Source organism: Silene latifolia, chromosome 5, assembly GCF_048544455.1.
Source record: "Silene latifolia isolate original U9 population chromosome 5, ASM4854445v1, whole genome shotgun sequence".
NCBI lineage: Eukaryota > Viridiplantae > Streptophyta > Magnoliopsida > Caryophyllales > Caryophyllaceae > Silene > Silene latifolia.
The window spans coordinates 71,223,895-71,251,250 of record NC_133530.1 but is presented as its reverse complement, the minus strand read 5'-3'; the positions used below and the strand labels follow the sequence as shown (position 1 = coordinate 71,251,250).

The window sequence follows — 27,356 nt, the reverse complement described above, 5'->3', positions numbered from 1 at the left end:
TCAGGCAAGTTATTTTTTTGGGAGTAATAAAATTGAAAAGTGAATTAAAGCAGGAAACTGATCTCAAACATTTAAAGCGGAAGATGACAACACAAATCGTTACTCTTTGAGTCTTGCCTATGTACATAACCCCAATTTTACATATGCAGTGAGAAAATGTTCCAAGTCTTACATAAGACGGTGGGTCTCACGATACTCATGGTCAATGAGTTGGTCTCATAAGTCATGACACTCTCATACAAGCTTTTCGGCAGAATTGCTGTGCAGGAAACAGAACATAGAATGAAGGAGAACCATGGAATCTGTGGCCTGTACATTACTTCAAGAAACATTAGATACTTACAGTCCAAAAACTGACAACCATCTTTCATTTATCCATTAATGTTTTCAGTGTCAGCTTGTTTCAATTGTTCTTCCACCTTCGCTTCTTGTTTCTCTTCGCCATGGCTGCTCCCTTGATTTCCGTTTGTAACCAGATATGTATCATCCTTCACAGCCTCGGCTGTTAATTTCTTCTCCCTCAACATCATCAGCCTCATGCTTCTCCGGGTCCGTTGGGGGAATAAGTGGACTTAAGAAGTACTCAAATACCTGTTTACCTGACAGCAGCTTCTCTGCACCGTCTCTGATTAACAGCCTGTTCTTCAACTGTTCTCCACTGAATTTAAACACAAATCCGAACTTAAGAATGTACAGTGGACAAGTAAAAACATAAATACTCGTTATTTTGCAATATAGGCATAAAACTAACTTTGAAGCCAAAGTTGAAGACAACAGACGCAGCTCAAGAAGCATGCATTCAGCTTCGGAAAACATGCTGCTGTATCCATCACCACAAGATTCCCTTTCCCGTGCAATGGCTGTGACTTCTCTCATGAGGTCACATAATTGGTCAACCTGCACCTGTTAAAAAACCAGGAATAAGTGATTGTCAAGAAAGAAAAAAAAGACTACACTTGAAAATTAATTTAACGCTTGCTAATGAATCGTTTCTTTTATGAAAGCTAATGCAAGTCGCGCAAGCTGCAAGTGTATTTACGATGGCCAAGTTAGAAATTGGAGTAACAATTGTATTGTTTACCAGTCAAATAGGTACATCTCTGAAATAGAGAGCCGCAAAACACTTTATTTAACATTAAAAACACAAATGGCTAAGACAGGAGTAAAAACACACCTTCAGATTTGCAGCATTCGACACAAATGTCTGCCAACTTTTGTTATCATTCGTTTGAACCAACTTCAATGTCTCAAAAAGTTGCCATACATCCCAGTCTACTGCTGTTATCTTACCTGCCATTTCCCGACGGTCGATGCTTGCCTGATGGCTTGTGTTACACAAAGGATTACAATCATCACTACGGAACAATACTCTCAACAAATCCTCTTTATTCTGGTTTTCAATGTCAAGAGAAATTGCATCACCGCAGGAAATAGAAATTGGTGACTGGACTACTCCTGTGCTTACGATGACCAGAGGATCTCCAATTGAATTCAGAGCTAAGGTAACTGCATTGAAAAAGCCAATGGCTGTCCTTTTCTGCAGAGCATCGCAAAAGACCGGCGGTAACAGAGAAATCACCTCACCAGTGTTTAATACATCTTGGAGTTCCAAGTCATAGTCCCCAGAGTTCAAATGAATTAAGCACATCAGAATTACTAGTCTCAGCACAAGCAAAGATATTTTGTCCTCTGGAATGATGCCCACTGTTTTATCAACCCATTCCACAGTTTCGCCAATGTTCATCAGAAAATAATGAACTACATGAGCCAGAAAATCATAAGCATTGCTCAAAATACTAGATTCGAACAAATCAACACAGAAATTTTTTACTAGGCTGCCTTTCCATTCAAGATTTGATCAACCATTCAACAAGAGATGATCTAGTGATAAACATTCGACCTTGAAACTCTAGAAGAGCAACCATTAAACGGTCAACTAGATAGAGAAAAAAAAATGGGGATATGAAATCGTTTACTCTCCAGTTGGCATCATAAGCATCGCGTAGAGGTTCAAGAAGCTTGCAAGCAAGTGAAAACTCGGGAGTAACAAATGTTTCAGATAGTTTACATGTCAAGAGGGCCTTGAAAAAAAGGCTCCAAGGAGAGTCTCTATGAAGTCTTTTCACCACCGTCTCATAAAGTTCGATTTTACACTTGGGCAATCCAAGCAGGGCCACAGCCACACGTCCAAGCTGCCCATACGTCAGATCTTGTTTCTCTTTGATACATTAAATAATATGACTCCTTCCAGCATCTTAGATGAGACATCCATCTCCCTTAAACATATAATGTCTTTGTTCACAACTTTTCTCCAGTCCAGAGGGAAAATGGATTCAAAGTACTCTACCATGGAGGACTCAGAACTACGCCGTGATTTCTGATACTTCAGTTTACCAAACTTAAAAGTTGATAGAAACTGTGGAATTTCATAACCCAACAGCAAAATCCTGGCCTTGCTAAACTCAGGCAAAATATCCTCTTTACACCTTGTTTGTAATTCATCAAGAACTGTTACAACTTCCATACCAGTAGAAACCAACTCCGTAGACCAGTAAGTTCGTGCAGCAACTAACAACTGAAGCACATCAATGCTGACCGACTTTCCAAACGTTTTGAAAGAATCTTTTACTTCTTTAAAGCATTCAGCATCAGGGTGCAGACACACATAAACTATACCTGAATTAATAGGCACTTTGCGGACCCCGAGGTAGTTTAAGCAAATTTCTCCAATTTCAGGAACATTGTTGATGTCATTGGCTTCAATTGTATCAAGATACTTGAATATAGCCAAAATGGTCTCTTGCCATGACATCCAAAAATAAATCATTGTTTCCAAAGAGATCTTGTCATCCGAAATCTTCTGCAGTGAATGCATGGCAGGATTTGTTAAAAGGCCAGTCTCCAATTCATACTTGGAAGCATGACTTTGCAAAATTAAGTCCAGGATTCTCCTTGTAGACACAAGCTCTCCTCTGAGGTTCTTACAATTCCGAAAAAAGACCAGAAACTCATGCAACTGAAGGAGTGAGTAGTTTACGTTCAGCAAAATCTGGATATCATAACACACATTCTCGTATAAAAGGTGTTGCCCTGAATTGTGAGCGGAATTTTTTGCTTTCAGCAACAGTTTTTCCTCCTGCTGGAATTGTTCAAAGGCCTACCTTTACTACCTTTAGCCCAAAGACAACTAGCAAAAACATGCCACAAAAGGTATTCACAGGCTTCCTTGAAATATCCACCCTTCAACAATAGATCCGCCTCAAGTAAAAACTCTCCTCTATCCCTTGCAATCTCGGCAGCCTTTGAGAAATTTCCTAATTCTTCTTCGAAATTCAGAAGTTCATCAAGACATCCCCATTTGTTCAGAAAGGCACGTATGGAGTCCTCTGAGCTAAAAGCTTTAACAAATTTCATCATTGCTTTCATATCACCTCGACGATGATGAAAAAGAGCACAACGTTCTAGAAAAACTTGCTCCATCATGTTGAACTCCTTCGCTATGTTCTGGTGCTTCCAGGTCTGTATATACTGCAGTCCCTCTTCAAACAACTTCCCATTTATGCACGATGATAAACATTGCGAATACATGTTACACCTGGAATAAACAGTAGCAGCAAGCTTATAGCACCTAGCCAATGTGAAACATTCACCGGCTTTTTCTAGGTATGAATATTCACAATGCTGAAGATATAAATTCCCTGTGAGAAAAAAGAAGCCAGACTTAATTTACTTCAAAATAAAAATAAAAACAAATATGATCAACATAACCACAATGCATCAAGGGCTCCTCCATAAGGCCGGGTAAAAGGACTGGGAATCTGGGATGTACACAACTTTACCATGGTAATAACCACCAAGAGAAATTGTTTGACCGATAATGAAAATTGCGTCATAGTTGCATTCAATAAGTGGTACTCCATATACTTCACGATAACAAGAGCAGCCAATTTAGTAAGTTATTTTACCTGATTCCATCAAAATCCAGAACCAATAAATTGGAAATCTTTTGACTCCATTAGAAACATAAAAAAAATCCCACAATTTTGAAGTAAAAAAGGTGTTTATATGAAACAAACACGACAACTAGGTCATAAATAACATTTAACATTATGGATCGTTGTTTAATTAGCGCCCGATTACATTCAAAATGTAAGAGGTCCACACTAATGATTAAGAAATTATGTATGTACAATAATTAATATGACCGCGACCTCTCAAGTTTCAAAGCAGTGCAGATATGCACATTGCCTCAAATTCCCAACTCAGTAGACTATGTTTAGTTCTTAATCTTCAATTGCCAAGAGTTCAACTCAATGAACGGCTCGACAAAACATGACCACTCAAATCTGTAAGATGTCTCATGTCTGAATAAGGCTCTCAGAAGAACAGTAGCATAGGCTGTAAGTCTGTAACCCTGTGAGGAGCTCCTGAGGTAATGTACGGTATGATTCAAAAGGGGGGAAATGTTTTTGAACTCGAAAGTGAGATAGTCATCAGTGAAGACAGAAAACCAGAAATAACCTTTATTAGCGACAACTTTAAATGAAGTCCAAGATACCCGAAACTAAACCACAAGCATAATTTTTATTTGGTGTTTCTACATTTCAAAACCATCTAAAGCTGAGTACTGAAACGTCATTTTTCATTTATTTGGGACGGTACACTTTCTAATCAACAATTTCCATACAAAAGGATCCCAGATTTTAGGAGATGTTATTTTATTTAAGACTCCAGCTAGCCTGTAGCAAGTGCTGGATACAAGTGCGGGTCACAGCTATCTTTTGAACATAAAAATCATGCTTTGGCCTAAAATAATATATCAAAATCTCGTGTCGTGCCTAGTTGCTGTCCGACAGCACAACCAATACAAAAAGTCTATGTAACATACAAGTATAAATTTATGCTGAAAACGAACAGTCCAAGAGTGAGATGTCACCTGCTTTCTTGTAATCTTTCAACTCAAAATAGCAATCAGCAGCTTTCACAAACAGATTTATGCTCTCAAAAAGTTCGCCAGCTCGTCTAATCATGCTTGAGGCTGCTTCAGGATCGACTTCATCCGTTCGACTGGCTAAAGCTTTGAGTCCTAAAGCTCTAGCAAGAGTTTCCCAGTGCTTGTCATCAGCCCTTTCAAAACACATGGCCGCCACCTCATAGTTTTCCACTGCTAACAGCTGTAGACAATCAGATCAGTTCCCCCAGAGGGTTAACTTTATTAGTTTTACCGATATTATTGACTATACTTCCAGATATGGCATTCAGTCCATATACAGCAAATGAGCCCAAATATTATATACCACGTCCATCCAATTATATTTTTTATCGTTTGACTTAGGAGTTAGGCCAGTTCAGCGGTGTCTCCATATATATGTAGACATGCAAAAAAAAAAAAAAAAAATTTGTTTCTTGATTTAGCAAAACATATATTTTCATTATTATCATTTTAAAAAGTTATAACTCTAGTATATTACGAGTAAGTCTCAGTCAAAATTCACATTGGTATGCCACCAAACGAAATGGGACAATATAAATCAGATAGAGGGGGTATAAGTTTGTGAACATAGAACCTTTCTGCCGCGGGCTTTCCACTCCTCGGGACTGCTTGCAACTTGCATTGCACTAGCAAGAGAATCGTCCAATTCTCTAACCTGAACAACACGCAACTTCTTCCAGTAGTCGTACATTGGTTTTGAAAGATCCTCTTTATTTTCACAGATCCATAACCGTTGTCGAGTGCGAGTGATAGCAACATACAACTGCTTCAGCTCAGAGCACATAACGTTGTGTTTTGCAGAACTAAATCTCGGATAAGTATACCGGCATGGCGGCATGGGTTCGGAAATTCAAAGCCTTGATAACTGGAATAGTCGAATGCGATAATATTACAACTCATATTTTCTACCATGTCAAAGTAAAGCGATGTTACTATCATTCTACTTGGCATAGTTGGTAATTGATAATATTACAAATATTTTCCGCACATTTTTTTGCAAACTGAATGCTATAAACAAAAAGCCTTCACATTTTTGAACTTGAATGCCATGCAAATAAGAAAGATTCAGTGCAGTACAGGTTAGCAATTTAGCATACTGGATTATCAATGATGCCCTCATCAGTAGCAGCAGATGCCACTATGAATTGAGGGTTAACCAAGTAACCTTCTTTTCTCGCCTTCTTTTTTTCGCGTTGTAGCCTGAAATTCTCTCTTTTCCTTGCTCTGTAGCTGTTCGGATTTTCAGGTTGCACTTCTCGTGGATACACGCTAACCTGTGATAAACCTTGTTCGTCAAACTTATGTTTGAACGTTTCCGTTACCAAGAATTACAAAAAGGAGGAATTGTAAGATAAACTAACCTTTTTCTTATCAGGCCCGTACTTTTCAAATTTAACTAATCCGTCGATTAATGAGAATATTGTATGGTCCTTGCCAATACCAACATTCTTACCGGGGTGGACCTGGAACAAGTATGCTTTGTGTGAGACTGATAGGTAACTAGTGTTACGCAATGGAAAGAAATGGCATGCTTCTTGTCAAGAACAGAGGCAACATGTATAATAAGGTAAGGGTACGTGGAACACATAGCTATCGATCTACCACCACTAATTTCTCCAGCATTCAAATAACACAATCACATAGCATACAGCTGAAGAACAATTGAAAAAATTGTGTACTACTTGTCTAAGAAAATCATCACTTCTTGTTTGAGCTCAATTTATGGGTTTATCTTATAGTCAATCTATGTTACTCAAACTCGGGTAGGGGTGTATCCAAATGTCGAACTCAACATGACTCGGTTTTTTTCAACACATGGTCTCTCGGCTCCGTCCTAAAATGAAGTACAATTGAAGAAATGTTGTATGTACTTGGTTCAATGCTCCATCCAAAGAAATCACAAATTGATTTCCTAAATGGAACTGCAATTAAAGTTTTGTAAGCAATAGAGCATATGTTCCACACATACGCTGAGGTCAATGATGGAGAACAAGACTCAGAACTGCAGCAATTGAGATTTACAGGACGACAGAAGCTACATTTTTCATGATGCAGAAGCTAATCCTAGAAGGATTACACTGATACATCAATGTATGAATTCGACCTTCAAACAACTCAGCTCATATCTTTCGACAGCAACGTTACCCTAGTGCTTTAATGGATCCCGCAAATTAGAACAGCCTTACTAACTTGATATTGTACCACACGATTACAGGAAAAAAGAAGGCAGACAGTTTAGAACCTAGCTAGAACTTCCAAAAAATGGTTAGAAGATTAAATAAGAGACCTTTAACGTAAGTATAAAACAAACATGACAAAAATTTTAAATCTCATTTTTAAACAAACAAACAAAGTAACAAACAATCAATTAAACCCCAAAAAAAGACAATAAATGAGCATTAGCATATACCTTAGTACCACGCTGACGAATAATAATGGCACCAGGTTTAGCAAGTTGATCACCATAAATCTTAACACCAAGTCTCTGTCCTTTTGAATCTCTACCATTCTTGGTACTTCCAGCACCCTTCTTATGGGCCGACTCAATCGTCAACCCGTATGGCAATAAAGGTTGGATTGATTGGGCGGGTAAGGTCAAAGTGGGAGCCCCAAATTCGCCTTTGACGAAGGATGATGATGAACTTGAGCTTAGTGATAGTCCTTTGAATGATACCATTAAATTCAGACCTGAGTTACATTGGGTGTCTAGACTCTAGAGAGTGTGTAATCTCAATAACAGCCCATATCGACATCCACATTGTCGAAAATACCAGTCACATTATATTTGTCATAAGTGCTACAATCCTCGAAATATCACGACTATGATTTCAACATTATTTCCTTGTAACACAAAACAATAGGGTAGTTTACCCACACTTTCCCACCAAAACTTCATTCTGGAGAATTTTTAGTTCATTGGTTACTGGTAAGGATCGGGGTAGGAAGGCTTGTACATGAGGCAATCCCTACCACGACACATGTGGGAGATTGAGGAACAAAGGTAATGTTATTCTGGAACTGTAATAATCTCACTGAAATTATTTCCTCAAAATCAAATCAGTCCATCATTACTCTCTACAATTTTCCCTCCACCAAAATCAACATCTTCAAAAACATCAAATTCTCCCAAGAACTTAACCAAAAAGATACAATCTTTTCCCAACAAAATCGCCTCAACCATAAAAATTTACCAGGCGTAACAATAAGAAGAGACAAAACCTAAAAATTTGAGAAAAACAACATAAATTTCGCCAAAAATTCAACAAACTTCCATAAAAACAATCCTCACAGTACAATAAAATCAACATAATTTCGATTCAACCACTAAACAATCTTCAATTCAACAGTAACTCATACTTTCACACACATTTCGCGAAATTTAATTCTACATGAAATTTTAGTTCAGTACGTAACAAATATTAAAGCAAATAAAGCGTAAAAATGAGAGAGAGAGAGAGAGAGAGAGAGAGGAAGACCTTGGAGAAGCGAGGAGCAGAGTATTTGAGACGCTTTGAGCTTTTCTTAACAGCTTTAACTTGGAGAGAGAAAGACGACGGATTAGGTTGTCGGAAAGAAACGGCGGTGCGACGGAATGGAGAAAAAGAACGTCGGAAAGGGAGTGACGACACTTCGGTGATAACTTTATCTGCTGGAATTTGAAAGACGTAAATAAAACTATGTTATCTATCAAATAAAGATCGTAAATCGACGTAAATAAAACTATGTTAATTAAATTCTAATTGGTACTCTTCAATACTTGGTATATCCCAATAAATTGTTTTTGTTTTTCTATAAAAGAAAACAAAATGGGAAAATTCCATCTCAAAAAAAAACATCAATTTTGTAAGCGTTACCTAACCAAGCTCATTCCTTTTTCAACCATATAGCCAATCTCATCAAACAACAAAACAAACAAACAACATTAATCTCATGAATCACTACCCACTCTAACGCCTTCTTCACATTTTTCCTCTAAACATTTTTCATACATCCTATCTAATCATCCATCAAATCCACAATGAAACCACGGCGATTGTCGATTGACAAACCATGGTTAACCATTGTGTTAGCAGTGTCCGTGACAACAACATTAGCCATTTTAATACTAAACCTCAGTATCACCCGTAATGCAACATTTCTATGGGGAACGTCCACAACAACGACGTTCGATAGGAACATTGTCCCAATACAACTCCATGCAATCCTACACTACGCAACGTCACGTGATGTCCCCCAACAAACATCAGCAGAGATCAGGGTTAGCTTTGACGTATTATACTCAATGTACCCATGTAATTTCCTGGTTTTCGGATTGGGTCATGATTCGTTGATGTGGGCCTCGTTTAATCCAAATGGGTTCACCATGTTTCTTGAGGAAGATCCTAATTGGGTTAAGAAGGTTTTAACCAAGGCTCCTAATTTAAGGATTTACCCTGTGAAATATGAGACTCATCTTTATGATGCTAAGAATTTGTTGGACCATTATAAGGTTGAGCCTACTTGCTTGCCTCCTAAACTACAGCTCCAGGGTAATAACAAATGCAGGTTAGTATATCTCTTATTAGTCGAAATTGTTTCGAGATTAATGTTTCTGTTGATATTGTGTAAGATTATTGTATGATACAAAATACATGATAGTTATTGTTTTCGTGAACTGATGGGTACAATATAGAATTGGTTGGTTAGATGTCGTACAATAGTCTTATTTGAGTATTGCCGTATTGGTATCGCCTTAGAGTTGTATAACAAAGAGTTGTAAGTCTATTAGTCGATTTCTTGTTTATATCGATGTTACTATGAAAATTGATGAATTCAAGCTAGGTTAGTAAGTTGTTCATTGAGTTGAGTTCTATAGTACTTTCTCTGTGACTCAACAAATTGTTTAAGTTTGATTAAAATACTCCTTACAAAAGAATAAAAGTGTAAACAACTTCTTGAGTCGGAGAGATTACTATACATTGGCTTGAGTGGTTGAAAGGCATGATGGTGAATTTGAACGGTCACAATCGACCGATTAAATTGCTAATAAATCCCATTAATTGGGTGTTTGGTGGAATTTATTTTCTGTTGATACAGCACTAAAAGTGTGTTGAGTTAACATTTTGGCAATTACCATATGAGGCTTGGAATGTTGAGTTAACATTTTGTTAACAAGACATTTGCTTTTTTTCCATCATATTTATCAGGTTAATCCTAAGTGATTTGCCGAATGAAGTGTACAACAGAGAATGGGATGTAATAATGATAGACGGACCAAAAGGGTACCTGCCGGAGTTCCCAGGGCGGATGGCAGCAATATACACAGCAGCGGTGATGGCAAGAACAAGGACAAGACCCGGGAAAACTCATGTATTCTTACATGATGTGGATAGGAAAGTTGAGAAGGTCTATGCTCTTAGGTTCCTTTGCCGGAAGAATATGGTCAAGTCTATCGGAAGGCTTTGGCATTTTGTTATACCTCCTGCACTTAAGAACGAGACTTTAAAGTCCAATACCTTTTTCTGTTGAGTTTCTCAAAACTTTAAGACGGATATATCCGCCTAACCAAAATTTGTGAAACTACATTCATTTGTACATGACTTTCATGTGAACATCAATGTTTTTTTTTTTAATTATTCGGAATACATCATATCTTGATTGCGGCGCCTCAAAATACTTGGAAAGCGTCCCGGTATCCTCTAAACTGAGACTTTTTTTATGTGAGTGAGGTTTTGCCCCACAAATTAAATTATAAAGTAATGGCCACGTATGTAGCTTCGACCCATCACTGTTTTAAGATAGTTAAAGATGCTTCATGTGTTATTGGGCTAACAAAGTAAACACCATAAATGAAAACTCGATTACAATCTAAGAACATATAAAATTAAAAGTTGACAAACTATTACTATGATTTGTGAACAGAGTATTGATATTATACATTAGCAACATTATATTATTGAACAGAGTATTATAAAAAGCAAGCAAATAAAAAAAAACTTAAAAATCTTCATCAAGCTTAAACACATGAGAACCACCATGACCATTCAAGCTATTCATAACAGAAGCCTTTTGATACTCCCCAACCCGCTTCTCGAAGAAATTAGTCTTCCCTTGCAGCGATATTAACTCCATCCAATCAAACGGGTTCGTAACATTGTAAACCTTCCCGCATCCCAACGCACCAAGCAACCTATCCGCAACAAACTCAATATACTGACTCATCAACTCCCCGTTCATCCCAACCAACGCACACGGTAACGCGTCACAAACAAACTCCCTCTCGATCTCCACCGCCTCAGAAATTATACTTTTGACTCTCTCCTCGCTCGTCTTCTTCTTCAATAGAGAGTATAACAAACATGCGAAATCACAATGAAGCCCTTCGTCTCGAGAAATTAACTCGTTAGAGAAGGTTAGTCCAGGCATTAAACCACGCTTTTTCAGCCAGAATATAGCGCAGAAGCTTCCAGAGAAGAATATCCCTTCAACACAAGCAAATGCAATTATACGGTCTGCAAACGATTCCGAACCGTGTATCCAGCGTAAGGCCCAATCAGCCTTACGCTTGACAGTCGGAATCGTTTCCAGAGCGCGAAAGAGACTCGACTTTTCAGCGGAATCTTGAATATAGGTATCAAGAAGGAGAGAATACATTTCGGAATGAATGTTTTCGATAGCAATTTGGAAACCGTAAAATGCACGCGCTTCAGGGAGTTGGATCTCCTTCATGAAGCGGGAAGCGAGATTTTCGAGAACAATACCGTCAGAGGCAGCAAAGAAGGCGAGCACGTGAGTGATGAAGTGGCGCTCATCGGGCGTGAGTGTGTCGGACCAGTGTCGGAGATCAGAGGATAGGTCAACTTCTTCGGCGGTCCAGAAGGATGCTTCGGCTTTCTTGTACATTTCCCAGATTTGAGGGTATTTGATTGGGAACATACAGAACCGGTCCGGGTTTTCGGCGAGGAGGGGTTCAGTTTCTTCAAATATCGCCGGCATTTTCGGAATTTTGAAAATTGATTGATTGATTGATTGGAGAATGGGAAGGGTATTTAAAGAAATGTGGGATTCGAAAATTTGAAATTTGAAGAGGAAGCTTGCGGGGGAATTAAGAGGGAAATGAATTGGGAATTTATGGAAATAAATTGGGAAGTTTGAGTTTGAAAAGGGCAAAGTTGAAAGCGTACGAGGGAAGATTTAACGGGGAAAGTTGAGGGGAGATTTAGCGGGAAAATTAGTATGCACCTTTTGGGTTTATTTTGAATTTGGTGTTGTTTCCCGCCTTATGTCAAATTCCATGTGTTGGAGAATAATTAGGAGATTTAATTCACACCATGGAGAAAAGACGGAAGACTTCAAATGCATTGATATATAATTATACTCCGTATATGACAACCGTTAGGAACGATATTGTTTTATGCCAAATTAAAAGATACACAGAGTAATTGAGTACAGTCTCGCTCTTGTCCTGTGGATATCCATCCATCCGAAATTAAATGGGTGGATATGGGTGATGAATTTTTTTAGAATTTCGGGTGGAATATGGATATGGGTGAATTTAGGCCATGTTCTTTTCGGGCTTATTTTTATTATTTCAATTTTCTATTCTATTCGATTGATTCAACATTTCGATTCGATTGATTTAAAAATTCATTCGATTGATTGATTCGATTCAATTTTCAGTTGATTTGATTCGATTCGATAAACTCCATTAAATTAAACTCATTTTGACTTTACTAATTTAAATAATAGTTATTATTAATTTTGTTAACAATAATGCTATTTTTTTAATATTAATATTATTTATTATTTATTATAATTATAATTATAATTAATAATATTGTTAATAATTTATTTATTTATTATTATTACTATTATTATTATTATGATGATGATGATGATGATGATGATGATGATGATGATGATGAATATTATTATTAAAATGAATAATAATGTTATTAATGTTAATGTTAATGTTATTGTTGTTGTTGTTGTTGTTGTTGATATTATTATTATTATTATTATTATTATTATTATAATGAGCGCAGCTTTCATTAAAAGAATCATAAAAGTTTACATAAAATTGGTGGGGAGCCGAGAGACAATCTGGGCTCCCACACCCTTAGCAACAGCAAAGCTAAGTCTAGTAAAAATGTAAGTGGCCACCCGAGCCCCCGCATCCTGAGATACCGAGAATTTCTGGATCCGCTTGAGCAAGGCAACAACATCCAATTTGCCCCCCAAGTGAAGAGAAAGAGAAAGGAAGGAAACATAACACCGCCACCGCGCACAAATCCCCATACTTAGCACACTTTCGCCGAGCGGCATCGGCGACAACCCGACTAAGGCACAAAATCCGTCATCCCATTGAGTCAAAGGAGAAGAACCCGTCAAGTCAACGCACACATCACGCCCCCGTCCCAAGAATAAAGCAATAAATCCGCAGGACGAAGAGAGCCACCATGTCCATCAACCAAACCGATATCAACCTCCTTTCTCGCAGAATACCGGATCTATAGCGGATGTCGAAAAGAGTGTCCTGGGACAAGGTTATGCCGATATTTAACGCCCACAAAGTGCCAAGACAAGAAACAAGCGTGGTCCCCATAAACATCCTCAAAAAACCCGAGAGCAAGCGGGACATGGCCTAGATACCGTGAATAACGGAACACCAGACGATACCCCAAAGACACTACGGTAAGTCCTCCCGTTCATAGTCCGACCCAAACCCGAGATAGGAACCGCACGTAACCAATCGAGGAGTGAGAACCTGCCGAGACCGCCATAAAGCAAGCTGGCGTGGTGTCAAAGAGAAAACAGACTCTGAGGTAGCAGCAACCGTCGCGAAATAAATATCTGCCAATTTCTTCATAAGTTTGGGGGCAGCAATTATTATTATTATTATTATTATTATTATTATTATTATTGTCGTTGTTATTATAATTATTATTGGTATTATTATTAAAATTCATAACATTTATTGGTATTATTATTAAAATTCATAGCATTTATTATTAATATTATTAATGAGGCACACCGAACCGACTTGACTCACTTGCCAATACGGGGTCTTACAAGTCAACACGCTTGCCAACATGGGTACAAATTCGCTTGGTACCCTACTAATCACAAATCGTTAAAAGCGAATCCTATCAAGTTGATTACTGAAAATACATGTAACACATTTTCTATAAGCGATTCACGAATCGGTAAGGTGTATTCATAGCGAATATGGTAACCATGCTTGCCAAACCATCATTTGAGGTACACATAAAACCTATAAATATCTCACTATTCATCAATCAATGGTAAAAACTTCTCACAAACAACTTCCTCTCTCTAGAAGTAAGACTACTCGAGCTACTACAAGAGGCCACAGAGACCTTAGCTTCAAGCAAGGTCCCGACTATCCACCATTACCGCAAGACATCAGAGAAGAACCTTTTGCATACCCTCTGAGGCCTTTGTTACGCGTGAAAGATCCATCCGAAGAGAGGAAGCATAGGCTCAGATGTCATATGAGAGTAGGGCGTTGACTCGACCTGAATTCGAGCAACGCTTACTTGAGTGTTTTTATTCTAAACAATTATTTTACTAATATCATTATTAATATGACCTTATTATTTATTATTGTTATTAAAAATATTATTAGTAGAAAAATACTATTTTTTCATTATTATAATTTATGATTATTCATATATAATATTATAATTTTTTTTCTTATAAATATTAATTTTAGTATTACTATTATACTATGAATATTAATATATTATAGTTGATAATAACAATAATATTGAATACTATTATTATTATTAATTATGATTATTTGATTCAATTGAGCTCGATTCGATTCGATTTATTTCAATTTCTATTGATTCGATTCGATTGATTCACTCCATTCGATTCGATTCGATTCGATTCACTCCATTGATTGATTCAGTTTCATTTCGATTGATTGATTCATTGCTCCATTGATTCGATTCGATTGATTCAATTTTAAAAAAGAAAGAAAGAACAGGGCCTTAGGATGACCATAAATGAAATGGATATGGATATGGATAGATGAAAAAATATTAAATGAATAAGGGTGTGATATGGATGACCATAAATGAAATGGATATGGATATGGATATAGCTTCACCCCATCCATATCCCACCCATTGCCATCCCTAGTTGATTCCTCTAAATAGTTTAATCATCACACAACTCTTAGAAATAACACAAATTCTTGTTTGTGACGGCACATATCTGTCACTCTTGAGTGACGGATACCATTTTACCTCACAAAGTACCCACTTTTTCTCTCTCTACAACACTATTCACGTGGTCCCCTTTCTCCACTAACCCATTTTGTTACCATTTTAACTCACAAAATATCCGCCACAAATGGTAACCCGTCACAAGGAGACCAATTGTAGAAATAAACTCTTATAGGCGTACAACACTCATTACATGTTACATATGTCATTCTATAAATGAAATATCCATTGAGTTACACGTATACAGAGATCTTACACAAGATACTACTATCTATAATAACCGTTGTCCTTTTTTTCCAATAGTAGTGTATATAATTACCAAGATCATTGTACTTCACATATTTGATGACGAGAGCGCCATAACCAGAGATGCAAGAAGCAAAAGGTTGAAGGCTGTCTTTAAGCCAGCAAAAGTTGGAGACCAATTTTCAGGTGCAACTAGGTTTGAACAATTAACGTCAAACAGAGAGGCTGATTTGCTCTCAAATTTACGTTAATCTCTTGCAGTATATAACATGGAGATGATAGACACTGTATTTTCTTAACACATACATCCCCATTTGAGTAATTTTCATGTACAAAAATACAGTCATAGACGCTGCAGTTTCCGTGGCTTTCTAATGGGATTCTTAAAGCACACTTATCTACACAAAAAAGCAAGGATTATTGTCTTGCTTTTCTACAAAAGTTGTCAACAAGCTAAGGGTGAAGACTTGAGATGCTTCAAGCAGCTGAAGGCATGAGTCTGCCTCCCCGAAATTCCTCGTCTTCATCATCTTCGAAAACCATCCAAGGTTGTTGTGGTCCCTGCGTCAATGAACCTAGTAAGTTTGCGCCTTGAGCAACAATTCCCACACTTAATAAAGGCAATGGTGGTACTACTATGCACTTAGATGGACTGGTATGGGGCTGATCTAGCTTAGTATGAAGTTTTGATTTTGATTCCCAGAGATTGCAGCTCAGGGGGGATTGCTTTACCCCTCCTGTGGTACTGTCCGCCTAACGGTGGAGTGTGTCGGTGACTTTAACAGGCGTACAAATGCAAGTGACAGTAATTTAAAAATATATACGGATTATATAGTATTTTGGTCCTAACAAATACTTGACCCATAGTGCTCTGTAAAGAATATGGGCTTGCTTGGACCAAGGTTACGAATTCAAATGGGTATTAGGAACTGGTGAGTTTTATGCAGCAAAGAAGAAGAGGGGGAAACCGGTAATTATTTCCCTCAAATAAGGAAACTAAATTACGTATGCATTGGCGGAGGCCACATAGGCCACAGCCAATGCATCACCTTATTTTACCTCTATTACCTCTTCCAGTACTCTTAAGGCCTCAACTGAAGCATGACCCCCAACAAAGAACCAAGGAATTCAAGTTTAAAATAAAATACCCAACCCCAACAAATGATTCAAAATAAATGACTAAAAAAAGGGAGCAGATATCATCACAGAAGTGTTGAAAACTCGCAACAGTCCCTCTGCAGAATGTCACAAGAGGAAAGGTAGCTAAGTTATAAGCAATCACTTAATAGCAACTTATCATCTGTATCAGATTACCTTTCCAACGATCCGAGTAACAATTTCAGGATCTAGAGAGATACAGCAACACAGAGACACTGACCTTTCCTAGGGCTAGAAATTACTTTCTCAGAAATAACTCACGCAGAAATTCTTATGCAAGGCACAAAAGAATCAATGATTCAAATAGTACTGTAACGACAGCATGTTCGCCAAGTATCACATACCTTCCCCAACCGGAGAATTTTTGGGAGACTACCAGTCATGTCAACCACAGTCGAAGGCTCAGCTACTCGAAGACCAGCATCAACAACAAAATCAAGGCCCTACAAAAAAAAATAGAGCCATCATTGGCCCACAATACAGAAAAAATGTCACTAACTTGAAACATGTTGACCATAGCAACACTTCAAAACTCCAAGGGATAATCCAAAATTTGTATTACATATTTCCATCATCACGAATGATACCTCTTTTCCATACACGTCAGCAATCACGACGGGATCTAATATCCATTCAGCTTCAGTTTGTCTCTTGACACTGCAATAAGGATGACATAGAGAGAACCAGAAATTTAGGACATATGACAAAAAGAACATACAACAACAACATTACCCGCAGTGCCTCAATGGCTCCCGCAAATTGCGGGGTAAGGGGGGGTCGGATGTACGCAGTCTTACCCTTGTGTTAGCAACACAAAGAGGCTGTTTCCGAAAGACCCAAGATGAAAATTGCGTCGAGAACTGCATCGAAGGACCACTACCTCACAAGAGAAAGAAGAGCAGCCACTTTAGTGAGCCATTTTGCTTTATTCCATCATAATCCAGAACCAAAGAGTAATGAATCTTTGGCTCCATTGGAAATATGGAATCATGACAAAAAGAACATAAAAAGAAAAAATTATCCAGCAAAGATCCAACTATAAAAGGCCTGGGAGATCTATGTATATCATAACCATTTTGAAGTGCTTCACTTACATGTCATACAACAGCTGAAATTTCACCAATTATTCCAAAAAGAGAAGAAATTACAGAATTCAGAGCTTCCAACTGACCTTGTGGAAATTAAAGGTGAATCCAATTTTTCGACAATTGCTTGGGTTATAGGATCATCAGGCATACGGACTCCAATGCTTTTCTTCGGTGTATATTTAGCATTTCCAGGGCCATAATTGGTACATTGTTTGGGTAAATTTTTGCTTGCCGTTAATATGAAGGTGTACTGCCACCAGAATATGACAAATCCAAATTCAGAACCTTGACATATATGAGGAAACTAAGGAATGTTTCTTTTATCTTAGAAAGGAAACTAAAAAATTGGTGCTGTAAAGAGAAGGAGAAAATCATTGGAAATCCCAAATGACAATATGACATCCAACATCCAATCAACAAATACGACATCACTCAATCCTTAAATCTCATTGTGCAGAACTATGTAACTAACTTAAGGTTTCAGCATTCAACAACTAAAAAAGCTTTCATAATGAAAAAACAAATGACAGTGAAACTAAATATGACCCTGTACTCTAGGATCTGTCTCCGTGACCAAAGAAGTACTGTGGGGAGAGAGAAGGGGGGGGTGTTAAGTGATAAAGAACAAGAAGCCATACGAGTATGCTGGTCTTCTATTCCATAAAAGTATATGACATTACTGCTCTGCACATCATATTGGGATTGCAAAGGCCAAAAAAGAGAATCAGCTAGTGCAGGGATAGGCTAGCTATCAACAGCCTTGCCTCTCAATCTTCAAAAATAGAAGGATATGGGCCCCACAACAACCATCACGCAAGTCTTCAAATTTATAGTTCATCCTCAAGGCTCAAACACAAAAAGAATAAATATTGCCAAGCGAATTAGTAGAAACACAAAGATCACTTACAGGTCCAGGAAGGCAATGCTTGACAGCTCGAAAGATGTTTGGGTGACCAAGGCTATCACCACGAGGGAATCCCATTGTGTACACGTCAATATCATGGAATGAACGACATAAGATGCTAAGTGGCTGTAAAACAACAGAAGTGTACAGAAATCAGAGTACCGGCTCGCAAAGGATACATAGAGTCAAATATAAAATAGCATCATACAAATTTTACAAAGTAACATCTCAGGCAAAGTAGCCAATCTAAAACAGATTTAAGTATATTGTAGCATGCTAGAGATGTCAATATTTTTACCTTAGTAGTTTCTATCTCCTTGATCCTGCAAAAGTAGCCCATTGATGAAGTCAAGCAAAGTAACAAAGAGGCTCAGCATATTTATATGGTAAAAGTGAGCGATAAGCTGTTAACGGAATACCTCCTAAGACGTTCAAGGGCTGACTGACTCTTCATATCACAGACAATAGCATACCTGTAAAAATTAAAAAGAAAGACAACCTCAGAAGAAGAATTCAGCAAAAGCTTATAACTGATGCTATTTATCCTCTCCCTCAATAAGGGAAAGGATGCAATGCCTAAGTCGTAGTCAAGGTTTTTTAACTTTGTTTTTCTTCTGGAAAGATATAGAGAGTAGTGTAATAAGGAATAAGTACAACTAGTCTATTCCCAAATGTAGGTAGTAAGCTTACCCGGTTACCCCTTTGTTTTGATAAGGGAATTTGGAGGGAAGGGATCAGGAAGGGGACAATTTGCTTTGTTTGGAAAGTTAAATGGAGTTGGAGTGATTTGGAGGGCTCCATTTTCCCCCTACAAATCAAATTATTTCTCTTCCCCCATTTTTTCCCCTTGCCTCTTTCCCCAACCTCTCCCTTTCTATCCTTGTTTGTTATCCAAAGGTGATGTAAAAATTGTGATACAGACTACAACTGAATAACAAAAGACAAAAAAGATAGACCTGCTGTACACTAATCATAATTTATTTCAATACATGCAAAAGAACGGTCACTGCAGAAGTTCCAATCTGCTGGTAAAATATATCAATGATGAAAAATGGAGAATAGTGGGCATTAGTTATCCTCAATCGCGTATTTGAAGAAGGGGAGCAACATACACGGTATCTGTGGGGATGACACCAACAGCTCCTTGCTTAAGTTGCTCAATAACAGGTTCTAGTTTCCAACTGTCAGCTCCTGATGGATCAACCTCAATATAAAGCAGGCCATCTTCCTGATATTTTCGACATTGAGCTTTTAGTAATTAATTTTGAAGCTTCACTAGTACGAGTATTTGATTTGGGTTTTGGAACATTATAATATAAAGCAAATCAGTGAATCACTCAATGATCATTAAACTGTTTATGTTTCTATGTTATGAAGTGGTTGCAACTTGCAATGCAGTTTTCGACAGTTCTTACTATGGGCCGCCCGAAAACAGTTCTGTGTTTTTGACAAGAGATAAGGCGGTGTACTTGTAAGTATGTAACCCCCGCTTACATCGTCATAAATGGGAGCCTTTGAGGCATTAGGTAGTGTTGCGTAAGTAACTCATTCTGAAGCCATTTTTCCCCACTGCTAAAGCATCCAATGCGTCAAATACTTTTTAAGGAAGTCTTAAGCTAGTAAGAGTTGCATTGGGTGTCTAAAGCAGAACTACTTGTGTAAAACCTTTATGTGGCTATTTAGGTAAATAAAGTGCGGTTTTACCATAAGTATATTGTTAAACCGCCTTACAAGAGACCTTGTCCCTAGCATTCTATGCAAATTATGTTAATTATATTAGTATTCTATGCTCAGCTGCAATTTTTGTTGAATTCTTCATTCTTCAACATATGTTAGAGTTTATGCTGCTAGTGTTTCTAACTTTAAATTTGCTCTACAGTTTTGTGCGGAGCGAGAGCAGTTCTTCAGAAAGTGTGTCTATTGATATTGATGATATAGATGACGGGGATCAGTTCAAGGATATTCCAGATTCATTTGTTGGTCTCCCTCCAAATTCATACCCGCTCGTGCTAACTTTCAACAAGTTCTTACTTATGCTTGATGGCACCTTGGGTGCATCATATTTTCATCGGTTTCATGACGAAGCTGGATCGGATCTTCATTCGGTGGTCATACTAGTTTAAAATCAGCTGAATTCTTACTGAAAAAGAAGGAAGTAAACTATGATAAATTCACAGTTGACCAAGAAAGTTAATGCTACTAGAGTATTCACAGAGATAATATCTTGCATTAAAGGTGGCCTCCAAGTGGAACAGACTGTTGGTGGTAGGCTTACATAGGAAGACTATCTTAATTTGTCTGGAGGTCGAACATCGACTTTATGTCGCGTGACAAGGGAATCAATATATCACATATTCTTAGATTATGAAAAGATGAAACTGAAGCGAAGAGAGTTTGATTTGGCCGATTTTGTGAACGATCTTCATAGGCGGTTGAAGCATGAAGGATATAATGGTGACCTCATTGACTTTATTTATATTGATGAAGTGCAAGATTTGACAATGAGGCAAATTACCCTTTTCAAATATATATGTAGAAATGTGGATGAGGGGTTCGTGTTTTCAGGCGATACAGCCCAAACAATCGCAAGGGGGGTTGATTTCCGATTTGAAGATGTGAGATGCTTGTTTTACAAGGAGTTTATAGGGGGTAAAACAGGTGTTGAAGGAAGTGGAATCCGTGAGAATGGTTGCATATCTCCTCTGTGATGCCCGGACTCGGATACGAGGATCCGACACGGACACGGATCCGAGGGTCCGATCCTTGAAATCTCAAAAACAAGGACTCAGATACGAGGATCCTAATTTGAATTTGGACTCGGCTAATGTTTTATTTTTTTGAAAATAAATTTGATTATTAGTTAAAAAAATCAAAGAAAAGAAAGGAAAAGTAGTTTCTTCATGTTTAACATGAATGAAGACTTTATTACAGCATTAAATTCATGTCAAGATCACTCTTGATATAGGGTTGCTGTACAAAACAGAGGTTAAAAACAAAACACTCTCACACCGATTTCTCATAGAAGGATCCGTCAAGGATCCATGTCCGGATCCGTGTCCACCGGATCATCAGGGTCAGGTGAAGAGTCCGAGCATCACAGTATCTCCTATCTTCCAGTTGAGCGAGAATTTCCGAACCCATGCCGGTATACTTAAACTTGGACACAATATTATGACTAATAGGGAGTAGGAATTTGAGCACTTAAAATTTTAATTAGGTTGAAATCGAGTCCAATGCCAAACGCTTGAAATGTCTCAATCACAAAATTTAAGTCAATTTCGTGTCCTCAAACATGTCATTAAAAGTCAATCAGAAAATTCTCAGCCTAACTTTCAAAAACTCACGTAATTATCTACCTACCTCTGATCAAAGAGGACTACATACACATCAACAACATAAACAGATACTCCCTACGTCTCGGACTCTCGGTCATTTTCTTTACCTTTTACAAATGTAAGCAAATGATTGGAACGGAGTACGGAGGGTTCACATCACAAGTCACAACCATAACATATTAACATCCATCAATTATACAAAAATGACCAATTGCATTTAATAAGAACACTAAAATAATAATTGCAATCTAACATAAACCCAGAAAAATTATCATAAAAGTAGATCAAAATTAGAAGTAAAAATCATAAGCAGATCACTGATCACCCAAATCATGGCAGTCATAAGAAATTAAGAACACAGTGGACAGCAGAAGTTGAGTAAATGCTGAAAAATAATGAAGCGAAAGTTAAGCAAATTGGATGAAAGTAAAACATACCCAGTAATCACAGCTGTAGAGTGTGTAATCTCAATAACAGCCCATATCGACATCCACATTGTCGAAATTACCAGTCACATTATATCTGTCCTAAGTGCTACAATACTCGAAATATCACGACTACGATTTCAACATTATTTCCTTGTATCACAAAACATAGGGTAGTTTACCACAACTTATCAGTTCGCCCACACTTACCCACCAAAACTTCATTCTGGAGCATTTTTAGTTCTTGGTTACTGGTAAGGATCGGGGTAGGAAGGCTTGTACATGAGGCAATCCCTACCACGACACATGTGGGAGATTGAGGCGCAAAGGTAATGTGATTCTAGGTATGTTCCGGAACTGCAATAATCTCACTGAAAACATTTCCTCAAAATCAAATCAGTCAATCATTACTCTGTACAATTTACCCTCCACCAAAATCAACATCTCCAAAAACAACAAATTCTCCCAAGAACTTAACCAGAAAGATAGAATCTTTTCCCAACAAAATCGCCTCAATCATAAAATTTACGCAGGCGTAACAATAAGAAGAAGTAAAACCTAAAAATTAGAGAAAAATAACATAAATTTCGCCAAAAACTCAACAAACTTCCATAAAAACAATCCTCACAGTACAATAAAATCAAGATAATTTCGATTCAACCACTAAACAATCTTCAATTCAACAGTAACTCATCCTTTCACACACACATTTCGGGAAATTTAATTCAAAATGAAAATTTAGTTCAATACGCAACAAATATTAGAGCAAATAAAGCGTAAAAATGAGAGGAGAGAGAAAGGAATACCTTGGAGAAGCGAGGAGCAGAGTATTTGAGACGCTTTGGGCTTTTCTTAACAGCTTTAACTTGGACAGAGAAAGACGACGGTTTAGGTTGTCGGAAAGAAACGGCGGTGCGACGAAATGGAGAAAAAGAACGTCGGAAAGAGAGTGATGACGCTTCGGTGATATCTTTATCTGCTGGAATTTGTATGCTGATTTTCATGGCGATTGCCGCCATTTTTTAGCCACAAACGCTACGGAGTATGAATGTGTGACGTACTAGACTGCTCTCGCTTGTACTAGGAAATCACCTTAGTAAAGGAGTTGCTGTAATAAATTTGAGAAATTCAAAATTCACAAAATCTCATTTGTAACGGCACGTATCCGTCACTTTGAATGACGGATACCATTTTTCCTCACAAATGACCCAAATAGAGAGAGAGTAAAGCACATGAGGTACCCCCACCTTGTCCCCCCTATTCGTTTTGTGAGTGACATTATCCGTAACTTGCTCCAACCCGTTTTCAGCAAGACTAATTGTTCAAAATTACTGCTTCGGTGATATCGTTATGCTGGTATTTTTCTGTACTCCCTTTTTTTTTCCCACAAATTCTCATTTATGACGGAACTTCAGCAAGACTAATTGTTCAAAATTACTGCTTCGGTGATATCGTTATGCTGGTATTTTTCTGTACTCCCTTTTTTTTCCCACAAATTCTCATTTATGACGGAACGTATCTGTCGCAAACTTGCGGCAAGTCAAATATGTATAGATAAGACAAAAACAAAGTGTTTATTGAGTAGCAATCTGTTTTATTTCCATATTTATATGGAGAGAACTGCCGAAGAAAATCCGAGCACTTTTGGTGGATATTAAGGGTAAGATTATTGGTAGTCTTGAGATAATAATCATTCAACACTACCAATAATCTATAATAATCTTGACAAAGTTTTTAGTTGAGGGGGTGAGTCTTAGGGTGTGTTTGGATAGCAAAAGTGTAGGGAAAGGGAGGGAGGGGGGTGAAGGGAAGGGAAAGAGAGGGGAGGGGGAATGAAAAGTAAGTGTTTGGATACAATTTCTCTTCAAATCCTGCCTATTGTGGAGAGATTTTGATTTGTCCTTCACCCCTATTTTCTATCCAAACAATGGATTTTGAATCTCCTACTCTCCCTCCCTTTTTTTTCCCTCAAAACATACCCTAAAAGTGAATTATATCATATCGCTTAATCAAAATACATATAACCCAAGACAAGGAAATGTAGAATAAGACAAAGAAATGTAAATGTAAATAAATAATCTAGATTTACCATTAAGGTAAATTGTTTGTAGTAATCATGTATGCTAGGTGTAGACACTACATAGGTGCTAAGTGTAAAATAAATAAGTTAGCTAAGTGTCTTAGGTGTAGTGCAAGGTGTAACACAAATGTAACGCCCCGTAATTTTTAATGATTAATATATTTGGAAATAATTAATTAAACAAGTAAAATTTGATATTAATGTATTTAAAGTAAAAATAATTCAAAGAAATATAATTTTATTATATTTTGAAGAAAAGTATTTATTTTGATAGTTTCGAAATATTTAAAAATAGTTTAAACCGTGTAAAAACTTTTTATTTCGAAATAAGGGCATATCGGGGGGAAAATGACAATTCTTTTGAAAATTGGGTAAACGATTTTGGAAATGGGTCGTATGAGTATTCAATTTTCTTGTAATCTCGTGTTTAAGAACTTTGGTCTTGTCGGAATTTGCGTTTGACAAACGGTTTTAATTATTATCGAAACGAGCCAAAACCGACTCGTAAAATCCCGACTAAACCCGCACCTTTCCTCTCTTTCTCCCCTAACCCGCGGCACCCCCTTCCCCTTTCCCTTTTTTCTGATTTTTCTTTTCCTCTATCACCTTCCTTCATGTTCCAAAAACACCATTTTTATAAAACTTAAGCTTTTAAGCCAAAATTCATCATAACTTCCTCATTTCTAGTCGATTTTTCACATAATTTATATTTCCGGAATCCTCTCGTCGAGATCTACAACCTGGTATATTTTAATTTCAGTTTTCTTGAAGTTGTTTTAAGACGAATTTTGGCAAATTTCGGTATTTATACTTATTATTGTGTTTTTATTGTTTATTTAGGTGAAGAATTGGAAGACGAGTTTGGGGACTCGTATATTGTCGAAGATAGCGGATAGTTGCTTGTTAGGGTTTGGTTTTTAAGGTGCTAATTGCTCATTTTCTAGCTTAAGGTAACATATTTCGAGTTACTCGACGAATAATCGTCACATTCTTTGTTGTTTTTGTATGTTTTGTGATTTTTGTTTGAGTAGTAATTTTCACATGATAAAATTGGATGCATGCATGTCTAATGCTTGTCTTTTGTTAGTTTAAGTTAGTATATTAGTTTAGGAACGATTAAGTAATGTTTAAAACGGAGTTTAAATGAACAAAAACGGAAAAATGGAGGTGTAGGGGTGGCGGCAGCAGGCCCGGCAGGCCCACGGCTGGCCCGGGTTGGTCCGTTGCATGTTTCGCGGTTTTCCATGCAATATTTGTCATTTCAGGTTTATTAATGTCATAGTTAGTATGAGTACACTTTTGAATTAAATCATATTAGTAGTAAAAATTATGTTAAAGGTAAAAATTATGTTTATATTGGTAGTTGCACATGTTAGTATAGGTTAGAAAATGAAATTGTAAATAATAGGCTCAAAATGAATTTTATAGCATTAATTGCAATGTTTTGATGATTGTGCCGAAAACTGAGCCTTGGTCCCTTTGACTGATTCGATGTCAGTCAATGTGTGATTGATTGGTCACGCAATTTAACCCGCACTGCCGCAGTGGGGTTGCGGGTAAAAATTCGGTTGGATGAAATTTTATATGAATTGGATAATCGGCCTTTTTCTTGTTTTAGGCCATTTATCAAGTTTTAAAGTTCACATGTATGGTTGGTTGAATTTAATAGTTTCTTATATTGTAGAAATGGCCCTAGATTCCCTGAAGCCTTTAATATTGTTAATATTGCTAGAATTGGTATTGAATACTTCTTGCAGGTTGTTGTGTTTGTCATAGATAAGTCTATATAGTTTCGGCGAGTATATGTTCAACGCTTAATAGCCTTTGTGTTCTGACTAGTGGATTTATATCCAAGTTGGGGCATGACCTCGTTACTTATTTTGATAGTAAGTGGTCAGCTTAAGTACTAGCCAACCCTTTGGTGGACTCCTTAGGGTACTCACTTTGTTTTAGAAAAATTGTGGGTCTTGGGTGCGGTGGTGTGTATCCGTATGTCTAGGTCTGCGCAGATTTTAGGCTAGGGTTGTGTTGTGTCTTGGCCATGTTTTATTAATATTAACCGCTGAGCCAAGATACCGGTTCGATTACCTTCCCTACCTCGTGGTATAGACTCGAGTTACAGAGTGACTATTGACGGTGCTAAGAACTTATGCCTGTCTTTGATATATTGCCCTTTCTTGTATGGTGACTTTATGAACTGTAATAGGTGAGATGTGATTCTGATTGATAAAGTTTGGATTACTACTTGTTATATGTTTCACATGATAGCTTAAATTGGTCAGTTTAGTATTCATATGTTAGAATACTTGGAAATTAGATTAATTATCATGTTGTTTACATGTTATACTACATGTTACATTAAATATGACGTTTCGTGGCTGGGAGGACTCGAAGTTACTCCCCATTGAATTGTGGCTTTCGTGTTTGTATAAAATGCGATTGACAGGTACTTGATGCTTAGTTGGGGTACACAGACGAGCTAGTGAGCAAAAAGGAACCTTGGACCTAGTTTTGGCTATTTTTATAGTAAACCTTTAGACTTTTGGTTTTGTATATATTTTGAAGGGACATATGTCTCCCTCTTTTTCTTTGGGTTGTATCATTATATTTTCTTATCATTAGCTATGGCATGTAAATTAGTTCGTTAGCATTGCAGGTTTTGGCACCCTCCTCTTGGGAATGTTGGAAATGTTTGTGATTGGTTTAGGAAAGTTTTAAAAATTACAGGTTTTGTCTAGTTGAACCAATTACAAACATATCCTGTCAGTTTTTCTGCAGAATTTACGCGTTTATTTATCGCTAATTTCTAAGGGTGTCACAACAAAGGTGTGCCAAGTGTGTGTGGCATGCTTATCATGTAACCTACCTTGAGTAGTATAAATAGAGAGGCTT

The 27,356-nt window shown here is 37.4% G+C and overlaps 6 protein-coding genes across 8 annotated transcripts; 1 reads left to right on the top strand and 5 right to left on the bottom strand.

The window, feature by feature from the left end:
* Positions 1 to 70: 70 nt before the first annotated feature.
* On the bottom strand, positions 71 to 1,744 carry LOC141657522 (uncharacterized). The gene is made up of 3 exons (XM_074464789.1): positions 1,175 to 1,744; positions 752 to 903; positions 71 to 658 (listed from the first exon to the last, which is right to left on the bottom strand). The coding sequence occupies exons 1-3, from the start codon at positions 1,742 to 1,744 to the stop codon at positions 484 to 486; spliced, it is 897 nt and encodes a 298-aa protein (XP_074320890.1). The 3' UTR covers positions 71 to 483.
* Positions 1,745 to 1,804: 60 nt separating this feature from the next.
* Positions 1,805 to 5,871, bottom strand: LOC141657521 (uncharacterized). The gene is made up of 3 exons (XM_074464788.1): positions 5,568 to 5,871; positions 4,937 to 5,174; positions 1,805 to 3,698 (listed from the first exon to the last, which is right to left on the bottom strand). Exons 1-3 carry the CDS (start codon positions 5,829 to 5,831, stop codon positions 3,118 to 3,120), a joined length of 1,083 nt encoding a protein of 360 aa, XP_074320889.1. The 5' UTR covers positions 5,832 to 5,871; the 3' UTR covers positions 1,805 to 3,117.
* A 128-nt stretch (positions 5,872 to 5,999) lies between these two features.
* On the bottom strand, positions 6,000 to 8,943 carry LOC141657524 (large ribosomal subunit protein bL27c-like). 2 transcript variants are annotated; one of them, XM_074464792.1, is made up of 5 exons: positions 8,848 to 8,943; positions 8,470 to 8,642; positions 7,404 to 8,212; positions 6,355 to 6,456; positions 6,000 to 6,267 (listed from the first exon to the last, which is right to left on the bottom strand). In XM_074464792.1, the coding sequence occupies exons 3-5, from the start codon at positions 7,668 to 7,670 to the stop codon at positions 6,082 to 6,084; spliced, it is 555 nt and encodes a 184-aa protein (XP_074320893.1). In that variant the 5' UTR covers positions 7,671 to 8,212; positions 8,470 to 8,642; positions 8,848 to 8,943; the 3' UTR covers positions 6,000 to 6,081. The 2 variants fall into 2 exon arrangements, with proteins under 2 accessions (XP_074320893.1, XP_074320892.1); XM_074464791.1 differs by lacking the exon at positions 8,848 to 8,943 and having other exon boundaries at positions 8,470 to 8,683.
* A 68-nt stretch (positions 8,944 to 9,011) lies between these two features.
* LOC141657523 (arabinogalactan O-methyltransferase 1-like) lies at positions 9,012 to 10,691 on the top strand. Its single transcript, XM_074464790.1, has 2 exons — positions 9,012 to 9,538; positions 10,180 to 10,691. Exons 1-2 carry the CDS (start codon positions 9,012 to 9,014, stop codon positions 10,499 to 10,501), a joined length of 849 nt encoding a protein of 282 aa, XP_074320891.1. The 3' UTR covers positions 10,502 to 10,691.
* A 101-nt stretch (positions 10,692 to 10,792) lies between these two features.
* Positions 10,793 to 12,146, bottom strand: LOC141657519 (ribonucleoside-diphosphate reductase small chain-like). The gene has a single exon (XM_074464785.1). It carries the CDS (start codon positions 11,966 to 11,968, stop codon positions 10,970 to 10,972), a length of 999 nt encoding a protein of 332 aa, XP_074320886.1. The 5' UTR covers positions 11,969 to 12,146; the 3' UTR covers positions 10,793 to 10,969.
* A 3,507-nt stretch (positions 12,147 to 15,653) lies between these two features.
* LOC141657520 (uncharacterized) lies at positions 15,654 to 23,528 on the bottom strand. Of its 2 annotated transcripts, XM_074464786.1 has the most exons (9): positions 23,191 to 23,528; positions 19,737 to 19,852; positions 19,044 to 19,097; positions 18,923 to 18,947; positions 18,628 to 18,750; positions 17,804 to 17,970; positions 17,220 to 17,289; positions 16,977 to 17,075; positions 15,654 to 16,035 (listed from the first exon to the last, which is right to left on the bottom strand). In XM_074464786.1, the coding sequence occupies exons 1-9, from the start codon at positions 23,401 to 23,403 to the stop codon at positions 15,952 to 15,954; spliced, it is 951 nt and encodes a 316-aa protein (XP_074320887.1). In that variant the 5' UTR covers positions 23,404 to 23,528; the 3' UTR covers positions 15,654 to 15,951. The 2 variants fall into 2 exon arrangements, with proteins under 2 accessions (XP_074320887.1, XP_074320888.1); XM_074464787.1 differs by lacking the exons at positions 15,654 to 16,035; positions 16,977 to 17,075; positions 17,220 to 17,289 and adding an exon at positions 17,346 to 17,508 and having other exon boundaries at positions 23,191 to 23,493.
* Positions 23,529 to 27,356: the final 3,828 nt, after the last annotated feature.

Coding starts and splice junctions, on each gene's coding strand:
- LOC141657520 (XM_074464786.1), bottom strand. CDS start 23,403: ATGGCGGCAATCGCCATGAAAATCAGCATACAAATTCCAGCAGATAAA. Junction 19,098..19,736: donor GTCATCCCCACAGATACCGT/GTATGTTGCTCC, acceptor TAATTTTTACAG/GTATGCTATTGTCTGTGATA. Junction 17,076..17,219: donor CTGACGTGTATGGAAAAGAG/GTATCATTCGTG, acceptor TTTTTTTTGTAG/GGCCTTGATTTTGTTGTTGA.
- LOC141657522 (XM_074464789.1), bottom strand. CDS start 1,744: ATGAACATTGGCGAAACTGTGGAATGGGTTGATAAAACAGTGGGCATC. Junction 904..1,174: donor CGAATGCTGCAAATCTGAAG/GTGTGTTTTTAC, acceptor GTTTTTTAACAG/GTGCAGGTTGACCAATTATG. Junction 659..751: donor TCTTCAACTTTGGCTTCAAA/GTTAGTTTTATG, acceptor GTTTAAATTCAG/TGGAGAACAGTTGAAGAACA.
- LOC141657519 (XM_074464785.1), bottom strand. CDS start 11,968: ATGCCGGCGATATTTGAAGAAACTGAACCCCTCCTCGCCGAAAACCCG.
- LOC141657524 (XM_074464792.1), bottom strand. CDS start 7,670: ATGGTATCATTCAAAGGACTATCACTAAGCTCAAGTTCATCATCATCC. Junction 6,457..7,403: donor TTCGTCAGCGTGGTACTAAG/GTATATGCTAAT, acceptor TACTTGTTCCAG/GTCCACCCCGGTAAGAATGT. Junction 6,268..6,354: donor ACGGGCCTGATAAGAAAAAG/GTTAGTTTATCT, acceptor GGTTTATCACAG/GTTAGCGTGTATCCACGAGA.
- LOC141657521 (XM_074464788.1), bottom strand. CDS start 5,831: ATGCCGCCATGCCGGTATACTTATCCGAGATTTAGTTCTGCAAAACAC. Junction 5,175..5,567: donor GGAAAGCCCGCGGCAGAAAG/GTTCTATGTTCA, acceptor GATTGTCTACAG/CTGTTAGCAGTGGAAAACTA. Junction 3,699..4,936: donor GAAAGATTACAAGAAAGCAG/GTGACATCTCAC, acceptor TTTTTCTCACAG/GGAATTTATATCTTCAGCAT.
- LOC141657523 (XM_074464790.1), top strand. CDS start 9,012: ATGAAACCACGGCGATTGTCGATTGACAAACCATGGTTAACCATTGTG. Junction 9,539..10,179: donor CAGGGTAATAACAAATGCAG/GTTAGTATATCT, acceptor CATATTTATCAG/GTTAATCCTAAGTGATTTGC.